This window comes from Bipolaris maydis (assembly GCF_028858645.1).
Source record: "Bipolaris maydis strain C4 unplaced genomic scaffold PSV08scaffold_14, whole genome shotgun sequence".
Classification (NCBI taxonomy): Eukaryota; Fungi; Ascomycota; class Dothideomycetes; order Pleosporales; family Pleosporaceae; genus Bipolaris; species Bipolaris maydis.
In genome coordinates this window covers 199,428-218,305 of record NW_027093870.1, presented here as the reverse complement: position 1 = coordinate 218,305, position 18,878 = coordinate 199,428, and the positions used below count along the sequence as shown (strand labels likewise).

Here is an 18,878-nt window from a genome sequence, read left to right as displayed (position 1 = left end):
GCTGCTGCTGCTGCTGACGGCGACCCTCTCCTCCGCAGGCACACGTACCAGCTGCTGCCCCTACTCCAAACTCACCTCTCCCCCCCGCCCACCAAAGCCATCAAAGCCATCACGTCTCGCTGTCGCTGTCGCGTCGCCTGCTTCTGGCCCCTCGGTCCTCGCCGACCATCCCTCTAGTCGCTGCCACACCTGGCCCTATCTCCGTCTCCTCAGCCCCCCCATCCACGTCGCGTTTCTTCTTCTTCTTCTTCTTCTTCTTCTTCTACTTCACCACGACGACGACGACGACCAATTCACTGTCCTTTTGGCGGATCCTCCTCCAAACAGGTATGCATCTCTCTCACGCCCCCCCTTCTCACCCTCTCCCTTCCACGCTCCAGCTGCCCGTTTTGCGCCTCTTTAAGTTTGCCCGGTAACTTGGGCTCGGGTCAGCCAGCGCCATGCTTGTTGCCCTACCGTACCCATCAACATTACCACACAGCACTGCCAGACGCCATCGACTGACACGTCCAGGTCGCTCGCGCCCGTGGTTGACAACACCATCGTCGTTGTTCTAGTCGACCCAGAGCCCCAATTCTGTGGTTACCGCCGTAAGTGTACCTTTGCTGCGGGTCGAGCCCTGCCAGTCCCTGCAACTCCCTCGCCACAACTTCCCATACTCACGCCCACGCACCACCTCGCCCCGTGCTGACTCGTTGCAGACTCCCACCACCACCACCACCACCACCCAACATGTCCAACATTGTTGTAAGCAACGAGACCAAGAGCCAGTCTGTCCGCACCACAAAGGATGGCAGGCAGATTCGCTACAATCTGCAAGTAATCCAGCAGCCTGAGCGCGCCCGTGCCTGCGGTAGCGGCGCAAAGTCGAGCGCCGACAGACGCCCTGTCGACCCGCCCCCGATTGTTGAGCTGCGCGTCTTCGAGAATGACCAGGAAATCACCTTTGCCTACAATGCAAACTTCTTCCTCCATGCCAGTCTGGAAAACGCCCGTACCATCGCTCCCGGACGCGCTCCCTCCACCGCCGGCCCCAGCTTCCCAGTCCTGACAGGTACCCCAGTTGCCGGCATGGCCTACCTCGACCGCCCCACTCCCGCTGGCTACTTCATTTTCCCTGACTTGTCCGTTCGCCACGAGGGCAAGTACCGTCTGAGCTTTGCTCTTTTCGAGAACCTGGCAGAGGTAAAGGACCTCGATCCCGAGGACCCCGACGTCATCTACGATGGCAATCACTTTGTTACCCACCGCTGCGAAGTCAAGTCAGCTCCCTTCACCGTCTTCTCCGCCAAGAAGTTTCCTGGACTGTCCGAGAGCACGGCTCTGAGCCGCATGGTCGCCGAACAGGGCTGCCGTGTCCGTATCCGTCGTGACGTGAGGATGAGGCGCCGCGAGAACAAGTCGTCCAAGGAATGGGATGAGTATGACGAGGAAGGAGGAGGCTACGATCGTGCCCGAGGCACCGCAACTCCCGACAACTATGGCCAAGCACCAAATGCCCCTCTCGGTGACCGTCCACGCTCGCTGTCCAGCGCTAGCAACCCTGCGCTCGCACCACCGCGCCGCCCGAGCATCGAGGAAATGGGCCACGGTTATTCTGCTAGCAACGGCTACCAGCAGCAGATGCCCCCGCCACAGACTCCCGCTTACGCACAGATGCCATCATACGGCTCCAACCAACCCCAGTATTCACAGCAATACCAAACCCCGCAGCCGGCCCCGATGATGCAGCCTCCACAGCCCCCGCAGCATTCGACACCCTACTCGCAGCACTCACAGCACAGCAGCTACAGCAGCCAGCACCAGGCACAGCCTCCGGTGCCAATGAATCAGCAATACGGATACTCCAACTACCAGCAGCAGCCGCAACAGCCACAGTCGCAATCGCAGCCTCAGTACGACCACGCTGCACCTCCGAGACAAGAGCAGATGTCTTCCGACTATGCGCACCCATCCGACTACCGTCGTTCGTCTATTACGCAATCGCCAGCTCAGCAATACACTGCTTCGAGCCACCCAGTACAACCATACCACCCTATGGACCAGTACGGCCGATCGCAGCAGATGAGCCAGCCTCTGCACTCATCCCCTCAATCCTACGCGTCTTCGGCTCCTTCTCATCAATCCCTGCCCTCTTTGAGGCCTATTGTTGCAGACAAGCTGGAGCCCGTCTCTCCTTCGTACCAATCCCCGCCAACCTCAATGTCTGCCGCAATATCGGTCAACTCTGACGGCTCCAACCAGCACTATGCTCTGCCCAAGTTTAACCCTCAGACTCAGGGTCTTCCACCCATGTCGGCCACATCAAACAAACGCTCCTTCTCGAGCACATTCGACTCTCGTCATTTGAACGAGCGTATGGTAGCAGGCAGCAGGCCCCAGCCATCTGGCGCAGGCTACAGCTACGATCCTGGCTCCCCTGACATGGAAGAGCCCATGGACCGCGCTGCTATGAGCTACAGACGTGCCGACGGAACACAACGACAACGCCATGTGCCCGAAGTCGGCAGCTAAATTTTATTTAACGCTGACGGCTATGTAGCCACCATAACAAGGCCTGGTTGGCCCAATATCCGCATAGGTGTTTGTTGTTGGAGTACGGCGTTTTGTGTTCTCTGTCACGGATCTAATGTGCTCTGATCATCTATACCCTCTTCGAGTTCGACACAAGGGCGACTCTCACCATGGCGATCCTTGATCTTCGCCTTCTTATTTCCTAGCCTTGTTCTGTATTCGTCTGTTTTTTTTTACATTTCTATCTTCTATTGATACATACGCCAATCGGCAGAGCTACACACTACCATTTCCTTTTTGTTACCTTGTTTCCACACCTCACTACATATACCGGCACATTCACATACTTCAGTACAAGCATCACATGCTCCAAAACTCTACTTTCCATTCTCGCTGCTATCATCGAGTACTCTTTTGTCGTGTTGATTACGATGTGAGGTACACTCACAACGCGTCGCACGCTTGTTGTTTCCTTGTAGTTAACGGGTGTAGTCATCTTTGCTCAGGTTTTGCAGCTATTATTACGGCCCATTGGGGTTGGCTTTGCCAGAATGTGGCATGGAATACATATTTACGCGTATGGCCTCTAACAATTTTTTTTTTAAAAAAAGGGAGGCTTGCATGTCGATTGTATAGAGATTCCTTGGGTTAACATGGCTCCCATCAATATTATTTTGTGCAATGTCTCACCATGTGTTCATCTTGTGATGTCTTGTTATTGAATTTAAAAAAAAAGAAAAAGAAAAGAAAAAAGTACTTGGATTGCCTCTCTGTTTCCTATTATACATTACGCTGTCGTGACTTTGTTTGCTAAAAGACGCAAAAAGCCTACACCACCTTCAGACTTCGGATTTCGCTTCAGAACCACCAATCTTTGTCTGTGCCGTAGACACCTCGAGAGTTACAGGCTGTCCACTCGTCGGCGTCTTACCAAACCACCTCACAATATACCCCGATTTACCCCAAAGGTGAAACGGATCCAACAAACCCAATCCACAGCTTCTCTTATTTCTCTTCTTCTCCAACCGCATCGCCTCAAGTTCCGCGTCACTCAAATCCCAAAACTGCGTCTTTTTATCCTTGCCTCTCACAAGACCCCAGACGTCGAAGGGATCAAACACCGTGACGATCCAGGGCCGATCATCACCCCATCCCGGGCCTCTCCTCTCGGTCACCCCGTCCCTTGCCAGGAAAACCGAATTGGATGGCGGAAGCCGCTTCCCCGGGTTCCAGACATTGAGCAAGGCAGTATTAATCAGCATAATTGCCGCCTCAAAGATCCAGAAATACGTTTCGTTCTTGTACACGGCCGAGTCCCAGCCAGAGAAGTATTCTACTAGCCGGTAGATGCAGCGAATCGTGACAATGCTAGCACTCACATACATGACATACAAAACTGTACGTAGGTGCGGTTTCAACACCCCAGCCTTACTTGCGCGTCGCTGAAACTGGAAACCTAGAAGCCCAAAGGCACCGAACAGCGCGGCCTGGAGGCACAGTGAGGCACTTACAAGCCGCGAACCCAGCTCCCGTTGAGCATCGGACGAGGAGGAATCAGCCATGCGCCATGCCCCCTGTCCGATGAGAATCTCACAAACGGCGTCGAGCCCGACAAAGGTCGTTGCGACACGGCCGGGGTGCAGGGGAGAGAGATAGGGGATGTAATATAAAAGACGGGAGAGGATGAAGTAATTAACCAGAGCGTAGACTGGCGGGCCAGAGAGGATTAGCACGGTCGAGGCGATCAGGTAGGCAAGGGATGAAGTGTCGTAGGCGCCGGCCAGACGCACAGCGAAGCCACTGATCATGAGCAGGGCAGCCCAAGGAAGGAAGACGGTTGTGCGCCAGGACTTGAATTTGCTTGGTAGTGTTAGAGTACAAGTACAAGGGAGGCATGTTTATACAAACATTGTTTGCCATATGTGGAGGGCTCCTGAGATGGAGAAGAGGACTATGAAGAGGATCGGGGCCGCTTTGTTGGGCGCATAGTACCATACGCTGCCCGGAGAGTAATCTCCTGCTCCCATGCTGATTTTTTTATTGGAGAAGTCGAGTACGTTAGTGACGTAATGATGTGCAGTATGGCGACAGATTGATAGAAAGTATCGAGATGCTCGAGATTCGATGTATGGTAGTTTTGAAATATTTGAGCCTTTCGTTTCGCTATATTTTGAAGACTAATTTGAGCATTGCAGAGGCAGTACACCAAATGGCAATGGGCAAGGCTTTTCAGAGGAAAGCCTGAGCTGAAAGCGAACTCATTATAAGCAATTAGCGACAGAAGGCAAGGCATCATGTCGTGAGTCGTGGGCATGTCAACTTGGAAAATGTCTCAAAGCCCACCAATCAAGATCAGCGTCTTCTTGATGGAAAGCGAAGAATGCGATGCGGCATGCAGAGCGCCTCATGAACAGCGCCACGGGGCATCGCTTAAGCAAGGACGAGAGCAAATCAGGCCCAAAGTCAGTGCGGGGTCAGTAAACGACAACGTTGAATGCTTCTCCCTCATCGGTCAACTGGAGCTGGCTCAGACAGACAGCGTTCGCCGGTGAAGGCCTCTCTGCACGTGATATTGTGGGGCTAGTATGTCAGGAGCTAGACTTGCGACAAGCTAGACCACGCTAGCGGTGAAGCCATCCAAGGTGCAGCCCTCATTTCGCAACGGCATCAATTCCCGCAGAATCCAGCAAGCTTTATTCCGCGCTGTAATCCGTTAATTGTCCTTCGTGTTTCGGTCGCGTGCGTGTTTCATGAGTGTGGCTGGAAATGATACGCCAGCCCTGGGTGTCGCAGAGGATGCTTCTAGGCAAACTCCAGCCGAGCCTACGGTGATGGATGGGCTCTCAAGCTCAAAAGTGACGGGTGCGCACACACCCTGGTCGCTTTCATCGTAGCACCGCTTACTCTTTACAGTCGAGTACCATGACCCGTCTGGGGTCTTTGGATTGATACAAGAAGACTTGGTTGCACGCCTCCCTCTTCGCAACTTGCATTGGAAAGCCCCCACACGGCCATTGAGGTCTATAGACTCGCTGCATGTCGACCTTGTGCCTAGCCCAGAGTCAGCACAAGCTGCGGGCGCAGCATCATCAGCTGTAGCATCTGGACAAGGTACGCCCAAAAGGACCACAGAAAAGAGATCTTCAGGGCCCCTAACAAAGAAAAAGAGAGACGTCATCAAATCCCCGGCCTGCGCCAAACACCGTATCTTAGGATCTATTTGTTGAGGTGCGATGACTCTGATACGTACAAATCAACTGCACGTAAATTAGTACGCGAATGGGTCAAGGATCACACGCCACCTTCTCAGAGTAGCACGGCAACCAACCAGGAAAACCACGATGCATATGAATGGTTGATTCTACACGTCGTAGTACCCAATACACCAGCAGCGAGCCAGCCCCGTGGATCTACCAGTGCGTCGACAGGTGAGAAGGAAAAGACTGGAGCAGCTTCAAGATGGACTCGCGGGACGACCACATTGCTCGAGAAGCTACGTGCTGACTTCAATGTTTCCTCCAAGTCAGCACCAGACCGGGTCGCTCAGATAAGAGTGCCCAAAGAAAGAGTCCCACCGCATATGCTTCCACCTGCAGCACCGGCCAGTTCTCCAGCCATCAGCGAAAGCCCTCAAGAGCAAGAGCGAGCCTGGCAAGACGTCATATCTAGATTCAAGGTGCTCATTCTTCTTTCATTCGATCTGCGTGTGAGCCAATACGAAGAAGATATTCGGAAGAACGACGCCCAGCGCTCCTTTCCTGGCTGGAACTTTAACACTTTCTTCATCCTCAAGGAGGGCCTTGCAAGAGGCTTTGAGAGTGTAGGGCTGGTGGAAGATGCCTTGTTGGTGTACGATGAGCTCTCGATTGGCCTGGACAGTGTAATTCGTGACCAGGCGAGTGAGCAGGCACAAGGAAGCGTTCTCCTTGGCTATTCCGACGACATTTACCAGAAAGCAGCAGAACTTGCAAAGCAACAAGGGAAAAACGACGCTGATTCAAACACTTCTCAACTGGCTATCCATGACGACAGCCCGATTAATGCCTTGAGAAAGGACTATCGTGGGCTCATCCTGGCGAATAATATCTCTGTCTTTGATTTTAGAGTGTACATCTTCGCCCGCCAAATGTCCTTGCTTCTTAGGCTCGGCAACTCAATATCAGCGCGTTCAGATCTTGCAACTAAGCTACAGACCCGGCCCAAAGCTGGTGTAGTTCAGCAGTCGACCGATGACAGCGCCATTAGTATGAAATCAGGTGGTCAGCCCCAGGATTCAGAAGATCTTTTCTCGCTTGCGGACCTTTGTACACGTGCGCTGAACTTTATAACATTCGCTGGAAGACTATTGCGAGATGATCTGATCAATGGGTATGTTCTGATATGTCTATTACTTTGTCCGTAACTAATGCCCACCGCCAGAGCAAAGGCACACGAGATTACATTTGAGAATCATCTAGTTGAAAACATTGTTCGCTCGTGGACATTCGCCGCATTGGCCCAAGTAGTACGCGAGACATCCACTGCTTCTCTTCCATCCGACAGGCCCACTAGGGATGCATCCGCTGGTTCTAAAAACAAGGGCCGTTCCTTTAGCGGCCGCAGCAAGGAGTCAAAGAGCAAGAGCTCCGATCCCAAGCTTCCTTCTCGTTCTTCTTCGCTGAATCAGGGGAGATCCACTCCCGATACGCCGTATTCCCAAACTGCGCCAAATGCTCAGGTGGTATTTGAGAATGGACAGTACCACGATCGGCCGGCTACGGGGCAACCGGCCACGACGATTTCTGTAAGGAACGGCCTGCAGGAATTGGCTGGCACAAGAGCACAACTTCTTGCAATTCAACGACGGTTGCTCGAGCATGCAGGCAAGGCTCTGGGTTGGCATATCGGGTGGAATGCTATTGTTACCTCTCTGACTGTGAAGGAAGAGCTGACGGACGTCAGTCTGGACGAAGAAGAGGAGGCGGAACGTGCGGCAGAAAGAGAGGCTTCCAACACCAAACCAGATTCTGAGTTCGAAAAAGCACGTATCGGTATATCTGCTGTGGCGCTGCTTACAGCAATGTCGTCTCTCGGGCAATTTCGACAATTTTACGAGGTATGTGATCTCATGCAATCATCATCATCACCAGTACTGATCTTGGTTTAGACACTGAGTGATCTCATTGTGAAGCACTACATGGCTGCAGGCCAGACAAAATCAGCAGAGACGGTGCTCGGCGATTTAGCTGCTCTCAAATTGTAAGTCTGCTGCTGCCTGAAGCTGTGAATACTTCATTCTTACCTGGATGTAGCGAGCTGGGCGATTTTGCAGTGGCAGCAACATATTTCGGGCGTATGGCCTCGTATTTCGCAACAAGCAGGTGGAACACTGTCGAAGCTACCATGCTTAAGATGCATGCACGCTGTCTCAAGAAGCTCAACCGCAAAGACGAATACGTGCGGACAGTGTTGGATTTGTTGGCCAAATCGTCGGCGAGTCGAATGGCTTCCAAGAGCTCGTCAAAACGAATCGATGCAACAGGCGGCTCTCACGAATGGCTCAACGATGACAACGTGGATACCACTGATGTACTTCACGAGATTGTTGGCTATTCACAACAGTTACCCTACGATGTCACTGTCCAGATGGCCAAGTATTTTAGCGACATTTCCGTTGAGCCTTATGTGAGACATTACGACGGCAAGGATGGGTTCCAGCTTCGCCTTCAATTCAGGCATCTCCTTGAGGATGAAATTGAGATTCGAGCAGCCAAGATCAGACTGGTCAGTTCCGTCTCCAACCAGGCCAAGGACGTATGGCTTGAAGAGACTGGTACAATCCAGCTGAAGAAGGGGTTGAACCGCATGTGGATTGGCTGCAATGTAAGTGTCCCAGCGTTGCTTCATGGGGAAGGCTAACGTGTTCCAGGTGAACACCATTGGGCCGTACATGGTGGATAGGATCCTCTTGGAGGCAAAGCGCATCGTCTTTGCGCACGAACCTTTCCAGAAGACCGAAGCAACAACCCCTCTTGGTATCATCACGTCTGTGTCTGCACACTCGCTCAGAGCAGCCAAGAAAGCCAGGATTCTATGCTTTCCGCGTACCGAAGCTTTTCAAGCTCGCATCTATCTTTCGCATTTGATCCACATCGACAAGCCGCGTCATATTGAAGTCGAATTCTCGAGTGGCTGGAATGCAATCAAGCGTGCAGATATCCGACTGAAGTCTGCATCTGCGGGACTGCGACTACGCACGGCAGATGCAAGCATAGAAGCGGGTGACATTGAACTTGAGGACAACAAGCAAACTCCCGGTGTTATTGCAACTGGAGAAATGGCAGCCGGCTCCGCGGCCACCTTGAAAGTACCTTACGATATGGAAACGATACTCCAGGACCTTACTGTTAAGATTGACGTTGACTATTTTACCGAAAACGGCCAGTTCCAGTACACTTCGTCCTTTGTGATTCCTGTTGAGCTGCCGTTGGACGTCAATGTACACGACCATTTCAAGAACAAGTCACTGTTCTCGAAATTCAACATCAAGACTGCGAACCATATACCACTGGAACTTTTGGCCGTCTCGTTGGAAGGATCGGACGAGTTTGATGTTCATGCACCGAGGCAACCAAAGGAACCACTACATGTGTTCCCAAAACAGCCAGTGGCGGTCACGTACAAAGTCGTCAAGAAGGCCATGGACGCTGCACAGAAACGAAGAAGCCGGATCAGTACTACTGGTAGTCTATCATTATCTGTCGAGTACCGTTGTCTTAACGAGGATGTGCTGGACCGTATGCGAAAGTTGTTTGCGGAGGCCGTCGAGAACAGTCCAGTTCATCGCTTGTCTCGTCTCTTGACTGAGACATTTGTCAATCGCATCGAGCATAGCATCCTGCCCCAGCAATACGAAAAGACAGCGTTGTTGGGAAGAATTGATCTTGGGGCTTTCGAGGATATGGGATGGGCAGACTGTCTTGAGAGCTTACCTCTTGTCATCCGTGATGATACACAAACATGGCTGCAAAAGTGGCATGAAGTAAGCTCCTCGAAAATAATGCACTGCTTTGGGAATACTGACATGTGCATGTAGAAACACAGAGTTGTCCACCTCGAGACAGATGCATCACCACACACCACACAACGCCCTACAGCTCCACCGTCGCCAAACCCACCGCGGCGCATGGTAATAACAGTATCTATCCCACAAACACACATCCTAAACACCGCCTCTCTCACCCTAAACTCACCCTCTACAACCTTCCAATCTCCCATCGCAACCGTCGGCCAACCGCTCATGGCCACTCTCCGCATTTCACACACCCGCCGCTGGGCCTCACCCTCCAGCCTCGTCTCCGCCGCCAACCTAAACGACCCCACCGATCCCATCGACCTGGTCTACACCATCGACGCAAACCCAGAGGTATGGCTCGTCGCCGGCCAGCGCCGCGCCCATTTCACCGCCACCGAGGACCAAGAGCACGAGTGGCCCATTGTACTCGTACCACTCAGACCAGGGAACACGCTCTTGCCTAACGTGGAGATTCGGCCGAGAATCAAGCCGAGGCCTGAAAAGGAGGCTAAGAGTGATGGTGGCGACGTGGAAATTTTGAACTGTGAGACGGATAATTTGAGCTTTGCGGATGCCGTGGTTGTGGCCCAGGATGTGCGGAGTAGCACCGTCGGCGTGGGCGATATGGGCATGGGCAGCATGAGGGGGGTGGTTTGGTTGGACAGTAGTGGGTTGGCGGATGCCTGAGTTAGCTTAGGTGAAGTCTATATGAATCAAATGCTTTACGAGCATGGTAGCTTCAGACTTGAGGGGTTTTATACTCCATTAGTATACTTTGTTCGTCTGGACTACTTGCACGTAGAACATGCTCCCTCTCTTATAAAGATTATGCAAAAAAAAATAGAACATGTAGAAACAAAAACATACGACAGCGGGGATTCGCCAGTGGTCACCCACCTGACTACTAATCCGCCGATTAACTGCTTAAGTACGGAAGATCAAACGGGTTTCCCTGGGCCAGAAATCTATGGACGTATGTGCTAGAAAATAAAAATTGAACGTTCCAGAATCATTAATTTTAGTAAGTGACGGACTTGGAATTTCGAATCTCCAAGAGAGCTCACGTGATGCTATCGATAGGGACTATCAAGGGTAGTTTGGCAGTACTGCACAGCTCTGACGCAACTAACGGAAGCTGGAAACTAGTGGCTTTGTTAATAGCTAGTATTGGTGGGCAATAGCCATACTTTTTGGTTCTCTAGTCTTGTCGGTTGCATAAGAGACGGATAGAAACCAACTACTCTGTCTCCCCTCTTCTGCGGAGGGTAGTGCGGTGAAAACAAGTACGCATTCAAAGTGGGGTAGTAGTAGTAAATAAAATAAGCTAGTATGTACTACCTGACGTTGCATAGCTTACAGAGCTCCTACTACCGGCCGACCCAAGCAGTACCTTTTACTCGCAAAAAAGTTTCACCGCATGTCTTTCCATCTGGTAATTCTTTCCCCCTCACACAAGCTCACCCACGACCGCACCACCTTGTCACTGCCTCGACGGCACAGATTCAGATAAATAACGCGGGTATGCACCGACGACATGCTATTGCATCTCATGACCTTCCAGGCCGTTTAGCTTTGTTCTTGCTGGCGGGGTGTCCGGATATTCCCTGCTTATGTATTTATACACATATACGACAACATTCGGCCGTGTAAGCGCCGAAAGCCTAACGCTCATTCGGATCTACATACGCCATCATACGAGCCCTAGCGCTGCCGCCATTGCCCAACCAGCTCTCTCTACCTCCTCTCAACCAAATACAATTAGTCCTTATCAGCCGGGAACAGAACTTTGTCGCTTGCAATGAAAAGAATAGGTTTGTCCGTGTTGACAGGTGTACATAGTAAATGTAAGCTTTTTGCTAGGGTATTGCATCGCTTGCTAGACTTATTGAGGAAGGGACGAACCACTTTTCTTTGTTGTAGGACCGGACGTCCTATGGGAACTCTCGGATAAAGGTCAAAGTAGTTCATGGGTTCATGCACATGCAGGAAAGGCGGGAGGACGCGCCAAGGGTAGGATAAGTCTAACAAGCGTTGCTTCCAAGGGAGCTTAAATACACCATGGTGTGTCCTGCTCTCCCTGTTGTTGCTGCTGTCCAGTACTTCAGGCACAATGTTTACCAAATCGGTAGCCACGCCGTTGTTGGCACTCTTGTCGCTCGCACCACACGCTGCTGCCGTGTCGAAGAGTGCTCGGGAAAAGCGTAGTGAGCACGTCTTGTTGCCGAGGGGTGACACGGGTTACAAAATTGCTACTGCGCCCAACAATGTCACAATCCGATACAAGAATCCTGGCATCTGCGAAACAACTCCTGGCGTAGAGAGTTATGCTGGATATGTGGATCTAGCACCTAATGTATGTTACCAACTGCCTTGGTGTTGGCCCCGGTACCTTCTTTCCCACTAACAACTACACAGGTCCACATCTTCTTCTGGTTCTTTGAATCCCGTAGAGATCCTGCTTCCGACCCGGTCACTCTGTGGTTGAATGGCGGTCCCGGATCCGATTCACTTATTGGGCTGTTCCAGGAAAACGGACCTTGCATGATTAATGACAACATCACAGCTGTGTATAACCCATACAGCTGGAATAACATTTCCAACATGCTGTACATTTCGCAGCCAGTCGGCACAGGCTTCAGCTACCAGGAACAGGGCCAAGGCGCTTTCAGCCCGTATCCAGGAGATTTCATTCCCAACGTTACTGACTCTGATACTTCTGGGGTCTGGCCACTTTTGGATCCATTGAACAAGGGCACAATTGATACCACTGATCTTGCAGCAGTAGCAGTATGGGTAAGTCTTTTTTTTTTCTGAACACGCCATTTTCTCACCGTACTATTCAGCTAACCACATATATCGTGCACAGCACGTTTTGCAAGCGCTCTTCGCCACCATCCCAAAGTTTGATGCCAAAATCGGCCCCGTAAACGCATCACGAGAATTCAATTTCTGCACAGAATCCTACGGCGGCCACTACGGCCCAACCTTCTACCGTTACTTCTCCGACCAAAACCAAAAGATCCAGAACGGAAGCATACCAGGCTACGAGGTCACCTTTAACAGCCTTTCTATGATCAATGCCATCATCGACGCAGAGGTCCAAGAAGAATATTACCCGGAATTCGCTGTCAACAACACGTACGGTATCAAGGCCTACAACGACACGGTCTACTCGTACGCCAAGTTCGCAAACAACATGTTTGGCGGCTGCCTCTACCAGATTGGTCTCTGCCGTATCGCAGCCGGGGGAAATGGGTCTTACTACGATCCCACCGCGCGCATCACCACGGCAGATTTGCTGCCGGCTGTCAAGTCGGTTTGCAGCGAAGCAGAAAACATGTGTCGCGATAACGTTGAAGGACCATACTACTACTACAGCGGCCGCGGCACGTACGATATCCGTCATCCGACCGCAGATCCCACACCACCCGACAACTTTGTATCTTACCTGAACGATCCAAAGGTGCAGGCGGCACTTGGCGTGACGGTGAACTATACCGAGTCGAATACTGGCATCTATGTTGCTTTCCAGAATAGTGGAGACTATGTATTTCCCAATTATAGGATCGATTTGGAGTATCTGCTTAATCACGATGTGCGGGTTAGTTTGGCGTATGGGGATGCTGATTATATCTGTAAGTTTTATATGGCTTCATCATCTCCTTTTCCCCCTTCCTTTTACTTGGTGGTGAGGATGGATATGCTGACATGTGGATTTTTTTTTCTTTATTATAGGCAACTGGTTCGGCGGTCAGGCAATCAGTCTGGCACTGAAATACACGCATAGCCAACAATTCCGTGCCGCAGGATACGAGCCCATGACTGTCGATGGTACAGAGTACGGTGAGGTCCGTCAGTATGGTAATTTCAGCTTTGCCCGTATTTACGAGTCCGGACATGAGGTTCCGTATTACCAGCGTACGTTTCTTCTTCTTCTTCTTCTTCTTCTTCTTCTTCTTGTCCCCCTTTTTTTTTCATAATCCATCGTACACAGACTTGAGAGAAAGATGCTAAATCTTGATACTTTGTATAGCCGTCGCAGCTCTAGCTTATTTCAACCGCACCATCAACCATTACGATATTGCTACGGGCGAGAAGCCTGTTACAGCCAATCTTACGTCTTCGGGCCCTGCAAATGCAACGCACACGAATTCTTTTGTTCCGTTGACGTCGTCGCAGGTGTACGGCTTTCCTGGACCGTATCCTACACCTACGCAGAGCTCCTAGTTGAGCGTCACTATACAGGTATATTTAGCTAGGTAGGGTCTGGGGGAAGGGTTGAGAAGCATTCTCTTTTTTTTTTTTTTTTTTAAAAAAAAAAAGGGAATACATCTAATGATAATAATGCGAAAATGAAAATATAACGTTGCAATGAATTTGCTGGCCTGTTGGATGTGTGATACTAGGGTTTGAAGACATCATAATGAAGATCGTAGACTGCTTAATATTCCTGTGGGAGCTACCCTATCATATGGTTCATCATGTCCACGCCAAACGCCATGCTAAATGCCGAACAAAAACCATAGCTACAAACTTTTTTAGTGTCATTTTTATTTTTCATTTTGTAGGCAGGGCAAATAATTGAGGCTGCATATTAATCTTGCACAGACGGGCAACACAGCCAGAAAGTTGCAAAAGCGTCTGTACACCCTCGAGGATGCGCATATGTGTGAAGCCGATTTCCTGTGTTTTCTATTAGCACATATCTTCTCCTCAGGCACGAATGAATTTTTTTTTTTTAAAAAAAAAAACTCGGCTACGCACCTTGATAAACTCCAACTTCGCATGCTCACTCAACGTATCAATCGTCTTGGTAACCTTGAACATGGTACTAATAATATCATGACACGAATACCCCAAATCCCAAAGTTCCTTGAGCGCCGCCAACGCATCATCAATACGCTGCTCATGGCAGGCTTTAATCATAGACTGCACCTTGATGGGATGTGGGCTATCCACGACCTTGAAAACGTTGTCGCCGTTGACGAAGCCAAAGCCGGCAAAAGTCGATTGCAGATTGTTGATTGCCTGGCGCATGTCTCCCTCTGCAGAAAAGACGAGGGCGGCAATGCCGTCGTCCGAGTATTTCACGTCTTCGGCCTCGCAGATTTGCATGATGCGGCGGACGACCTGGGCGTCGGTGAGGCGGGCGTAGCGGAGGATGGCGCAGCGGGACTGGAGGGGCTCGATGATCTTGTTGGACTGATTGCATGCGAAAGCGAAACGGGTGGTTGCGCTGTAGATTTCCATGGTGCGTCGGAGGGCTTGCTGGGCGCCGCTTGTCATGCTGTCTGCCTCGTCGAGGATGACGAGCTTCTGCCTACCGGGGGGCAGTGTGACTTTTTTCTGGGCGAAGCCCTTGATGCGGTTGCGGACGACGTCGATACCACGCTCGTCTGAGGCGTTGAGCTCGAGAACGGCTTCTTTGTAGGCGTCGCCGAGAAGTTGGTGGGCAAGGCAGAGGATGGATGTTGTTTTTCCAATACCTGGCATGCCGGATATGATCATGTGTGGCATGTTGCCGTCTTTGGCAATGATCTTGAGCCGCTCAATGGTCTCGGTGTTGCCGACCACATCGTCGAGGTAGACGGGGCGGTACTTTTCTACCCTGGACAAAGCGTCAGTGTATGTGTGAGCAGGACAGCAATTGGGATGGTCAATTACCATGGCAGCTCGTAGTTTGCTCCGCCAGCAGCATTGGGGTTGGGCTTGACAGTGTTGCTGGCAGCGGCCTTTGACGACTCGGCTTTGGACATTTTGGGACGTGGATGTCGGACGTGGAGGGGTGACGCGGGAGACGCGACGGTCTGCAGACGCGCTTTCACGGGTGTACCATTTTGGGACTAGTCGTCACGTGTGTACCCGGCCCGAAAATGCATCTCGACCTGCACGTTGCTCGACCTTGCGGCAGAGGCCGGATGCTTCAATACAAAGCTGGGATAGTCGTCGTCGTCGTCAGTCATTAGGCGCTCAGCCATGGTGGAAAATAACGCACAATCATGTGGACAAACGGACGGTTGTTCATGTCCCATGTGTGGCGCTTCGGCGCCACCCCTATGGTTGCCGCCCACGCATACCGGCGAATTACTTGGGGTTGGGCGCGTGGGTGTTGTTTCAAGCTCAAACGTCTTGGGAACGACAATGGTGCGGGATTTCCTATGTTTGGGCACAGTGAATGTGAGGATACGGGTGCGGAGGGACCTGATTCCGGGGGCGCAGTTGGGAAGGCCGGGGATAAGCAGGCTGCGCATTCGGTAGGCTTCGGAGAATGGTTCAGGGACGGCGCCAAATGCACAGCTGCACCTGCCCGCTGACGTACACACCACACATCACCGCCATCTAGTCAGCACTGTATCGTGACCCCAGCCCCAATGCCTCAGACTGCTGTGCGCCATCGTCTCCCATCCGGCTGCTACCTTATCTCCGCCAGCAGCGTGTGCGTGCAGGCACAGGCTTCTCGATGGATCGACCCAAACTGACGGTGACTGGCAGCAGGCACAACCATGGCTGATGACTGAGCATGATAGCTGTGCTGTAACCAGAGCACCGCCACACCCGCGCTGCTCTGAGAACAATGCCTCCGTCGGCTGCTCGTATCGGTGTCTAGAAAAGGCCTGGCCGCCCGGCGGTTACGTGGGCAGCAGCACTACGTAAGGCTGCTGGATTCGTAACGCATCTAGACTTGGTCTCATCATACACGCGTCGTCATCGCCTGGGCTCTAACGCCCCCTGCGGCGTCAAAACCTCGACTGCCCGCGCGCTTCTGCTTCACCTTGCCTGTGTTTCTGCTTGCTATTTACTCTGACAACTGCCCGGCAACCCCCTGTTTCCCCAGCCCCAGTCCTGCCACTGCTTTTGAATTGCATTCTGCGCCTCAGCAGCCCGAAACGCCCTCCAAAGCCGCCGCCTACTCTTTGCGCATCAAATCTCACTCAGCCACGCCAGGGGTCCTCCTCTCCCTTGGTATACATTGGCAGAGTCCTCGGGCATTAAACTTTCAGAAAAACATCATCATGAAGTCGTTGTTGTTGATCTCGGTAACTTTAGCGTCAGCTGCGGCGGCATTAGAGTTCGTCCCGCGAGAGGTAGGTGCTACTCTGATCTACCCCGGCTTTCAGCCTTGCGAAGCGAATCCTCCCGCACCGACGCAAACATGTTCGCTCACACGCCCATGACAGAACCCCAAAGTAGTCCTACTCGATACCCAGCGCCGCAATGTCATTAATCCAATTGCCCATGACCGGTTACGAAGACGCCAAAATACCGTCCAAGAGACGCTCGACAACCTCGAAACGCTCTACTTCGCAAACGCAAGTTTAGGCACCCCACCCCAGAACTTCCGGCTACATATCGATACCGGTAGCAGCGATCTTTGGGTCAACGCGGTCAACTCAAATCTCTGTATGCAAGGCGGCAATCAGTGCGGAGACTCGGGCACATACAACTCAAACGATTCGTCTACATACAAATACGTCAATAGCGTCTTCAACATTTCCTACGTGGACGGATCAGGCGCATCGGGCGATTATGCCACAGACACGTTTCGTTTCGGAGGCAAAACATTGACGGATATGCAGTTTGGTATTGGCTACGTATCCAGCTCGACCGAAGGCATTCTTGGTATCGGATATCCCATCAACGAGGTCGCCGTGGGCCGCGCTGGCCTGGACCCTTACCCCAACTTGCCTGCAAAGCTCCAAGATGACGGCGCCATCAATTCCATGGCTTATTCGCTGTGGCTGAACGACTTGGACTCGTCGACTGGAAGTATTCTGTTTGGTGGCGTGGATACCGAAAAATTCAGTGGCCAACTGCAGACGCTGCCCATTATTCCCGAACGAGGCCAGTATGCCGAGTTTGTCATTGCTTTGACCGGAATGGGGGAGAACGGTAACGACGGTTCTCTGTTCAAGAACGAAAACGTGCCTGTCCTTCTCGACTCTGGCTCGTCTTTGATGTACCTACCTGATCAGGTTGCCAACGCCTTGTACCAAACCTACAACGCCCAGTACGACTCCTCGCAGGGCGCTGCTTTTGTTGACTGCAACCTGGCCAACAAGCAAGGCTCCGTTGACTTCAATTTCTCCGGCGTCAAGATCTCTGTTCCGCTCAACGAACTCGTTGTCCTTGCCGCCGTCAGCCGCGGGCGGTCCATCTGCATCTTCGGAGTTGGCCCAGCTGGCGATTCTCTGGCCGTCCTTGGAGACACTTTCCTACGCTCCGCATACGTCGTCTATGATCTCGCCAATAACGAAATCTCCCTCGCGCAAACAAATTTCAATGCGACCGCGTCAAATGTTCAGGAAATCAAAAAGGGCGTTGATGGCGTTCCCAATGCTAAGGATGTTCCTAATGCTGTATCCACGGCTGCAATAGGCACCGGTGGTCCCAGGGTTAATGGTCCCAGCATCACCGGTACTGTCTTGCAGTCTCCTAGTGGTGCTGCTGCACCAGCCGCAACCGCAAACCCATGGATCAGCGGTGCTGCCATTGCCGGTGCTGGTATCATGATGGGCTTCAATGGCTTCTAAGCCTGCTTGTTCCCACACCTTTTTTTTTCCTTTGATATCCTTTTGGTTGTACAACAAAGTCACTCGTTGCATATGCATTAAATGCGCTATTACAGATGGAGCAAAGGGCGTTACTGCATTTCTGCATTTTGGGTTGTTAAAGGAAAGGCTAGCGTATATTCCCCAATACCTTGGTTTTGTGTATTGTTTTTTAAGCGGAGGTGTCAACCTGCTTTGGACGGGTTGCCACGTAGATATGATTACGAATGTGACGATTTGTTTTTTTTTGGGTTTTACATATACAACAATGACTGTTCTCCCACTCTACTTGTGACTTGTTGCTTGATCAAGTGTAGATAGTGGTTGATTAAATTTATTACAGATTAGAAAGACTTGCCTTGTTTTGCTTAATCTACGCACACAAGGGAAATGCTGGCTTGGGAGACGGGCAATTGTCTTGGGGAACTACTTTGTAACAGGCGCTGCTTTTGCTGAATGCTATCACGCTGATCATCTCTGTTGCAAGTAATGACGCCCATCCATTGTACGCAAGGTCATGATGAAATCATCCATCCAATTCGCCATATTCACACTACAAGTCAACCCAAGTATGTATATGCATAGGCCATTATTGCAGCTTTAGCTGCATATTACAATCGGTCCCTGGAGGGGATTTTCGTGCGAGAAGAAACGCGATTGAATTAGCTCTAAGAAGCTCTGCGCTAATTAGCCATCCCAAGGATTCAGGAATCTCCGTTTTTAGATAGTAGCATCTAATCACGTAACAAACACCAGAATCT

At 51.4% G+C, this 18,878-nt stretch overlaps 6 protein-coding genes across 6 annotated transcripts; 4 read left to right on the top strand and 2 right to left on the bottom strand.

The window, feature by feature from the left end:
- Positions 1 to 732: 732 nt before the first annotated feature.
- PSV08DRAFT_187992 (velvet factor-domain-containing protein) lies at positions 733 to 2,514 on the top strand (the record flags this gene model as incomplete). The annotated part of the gene is made up of 1 exon (XM_014225013.1): positions 733 to 2,514. One exon carries the CDS (start codon positions 733 to 735, stop codon positions 2,512 to 2,514), a length of 1,782 nt encoding a protein of 593 aa, XP_014080488.1.
- Positions 2,515 to 3,269: 755 nt separating this feature from the next.
- Positions 3,270 to 4,541, bottom strand: PSV08DRAFT_229432 (RTA1 like protein-domain-containing protein; the record flags this gene model as incomplete). Its single annotated transcript, XM_014225012.1, has 2 exons — positions 3,270 to 4,374; positions 4,423 to 4,541. 2 exons carry the CDS (start codon positions 4,539 to 4,541, stop codon positions 3,354 to 3,356), a joined length of 1,140 nt encoding a protein of 379 aa, XP_014080487.1. The 3' UTR covers positions 3,270 to 3,353.
- Positions 4,542 to 4,808: 267 nt separating this feature from the next.
- Positions 4,809 to 10,399, top strand: PSV08DRAFT_411965 (uncharacterized protein; the record flags this gene model as incomplete). The annotated part of the gene is made up of 9 exons (XM_014225011.1): positions 4,809 to 4,813; positions 5,270 to 5,376; positions 5,428 to 5,625; positions 5,682 to 6,882; positions 6,934 to 7,609; positions 7,661 to 7,752; positions 7,806 to 8,376; positions 8,423 to 9,535; positions 9,590 to 10,399. The coding sequence occupies 9 exons, from the start codon at positions 4,809 to 4,811 to the stop codon at positions 10,253 to 10,255; spliced, it is 4,629 nt and encodes a 1,542-aa protein (XP_014080486.1). The 3' UTR covers positions 10,256 to 10,399.
- A 1,251-nt stretch (positions 10,400 to 11,650) lies between these two features.
- PSV08DRAFT_208697 (Alpha/Beta hydrolase protein) lies at positions 11,651 to 13,865 on the top strand. The gene is made up of 5 exons (XM_014225009.2): positions 11,651 to 11,921; positions 11,984 to 12,361; positions 12,435 to 13,203; positions 13,304 to 13,486; positions 13,602 to 13,865. The coding sequence occupies exons 1-5, from the start codon at positions 11,679 to 11,681 to the stop codon at positions 13,793 to 13,795; spliced, it is 1,767 nt and encodes a 588-aa protein (XP_014080484.1). The 5' UTR covers positions 11,651 to 11,678; the 3' UTR covers positions 13,796 to 13,865.
- Positions 13,866 to 13,993: 128 nt separating this feature from the next.
- Positions 13,994 to 15,355, bottom strand: PSV08DRAFT_327793 (P-loop containing nucleoside triphosphate hydrolase protein). Its single transcript, XM_014225008.2, has 3 exons — positions 15,233 to 15,355; positions 14,333 to 15,176; positions 13,994 to 14,251 (listed from the first exon to the last, which is right to left on the bottom strand). Exons 1-3 carry the CDS (start codon positions 15,322 to 15,324, stop codon positions 14,126 to 14,128), a joined length of 1,062 nt encoding a protein of 353 aa, XP_014080483.1. The 5' UTR covers positions 15,325 to 15,355; the 3' UTR covers positions 13,994 to 14,125.
- Positions 15,356 to 16,349: 994 nt separating this feature from the next.
- On the top strand, positions 16,350 to 18,439 carry PSV08DRAFT_365237 (aspartic peptidase domain-containing protein). Its single transcript, XM_014225007.2, has 2 exons — positions 16,350 to 16,653; positions 16,747 to 18,439. Exons 1-2 carry the CDS (start codon positions 16,582 to 16,584, stop codon positions 18,097 to 18,099), a joined length of 1,425 nt encoding a protein of 474 aa, XP_014080482.1. The 5' UTR covers positions 16,350 to 16,581; the 3' UTR covers positions 18,100 to 18,439.
- The last annotated feature ends 439 nt before the right edge of the window (positions 18,440 to 18,878 follow it).

What these genes read in the sequence shown, in the direction of transcription:
- PSV08DRAFT_208697 (XM_014225009.2), top strand. Translation starts at nt 11,679, where the DNA reads ATGTTTACCAAATCGGTAGCCACGCCGTTGTTGGCACTCTTGTCGCTC. An exon ending in ATGTGGATCTAGCACCTAAT is followed by an intron (nt 11,922 to 11,983) that starts GTATGTTACCAA and finishes ACAACTACACAG; the next exon opens with GTCCACATCTTCTTCTGGTT. An exon ending in TGGGGATGCTGATTATATCT is followed by an intron (nt 13,204 to 13,303) that starts GTAAGTTTTATA and finishes TCTTTATTATAG; the next exon opens with GCAACTGGTTCGGCGGTCAG.
- PSV08DRAFT_327793 (XM_014225008.2), bottom strand. Translation starts at nt 15,324, where the DNA reads ATGTCCAAAGCCGAGTCGTCAAAGGCCGCTGCCAGCAACACTGTCAAG. An exon ending in GCAAACTACGAGCTGCCATG is followed by an intron (nt 15,177 to 15,232) that starts GTAATTGACCAT and finishes CGCTTTGTCCAG; the next exon opens with GGTAGAAAAGTACCGCCCCG. An exon ending in CGAAGTTGGAGTTTATCAAG is followed by an intron (nt 14,252 to 14,332) that starts GTGCGTAGCCGA and finishes TAGAAAACACAG; the next exon opens with GAAATCGGCTTCACACATAT.
- PSV08DRAFT_365237 (XM_014225007.2), top strand. Translation starts at nt 16,582, where the DNA reads ATGAAGTCGTTGTTGTTGATCTCGGTAACTTTAGCGTCAGCTGCGGCG. An exon ending in TAGAGTTCGTCCCGCGAGAG is followed by an intron (nt 16,654 to 16,746) that starts GTAGGTGCTACT and finishes CGCCCATGACAG; the next exon opens with AACCCCAAAGTAGTCCTACT.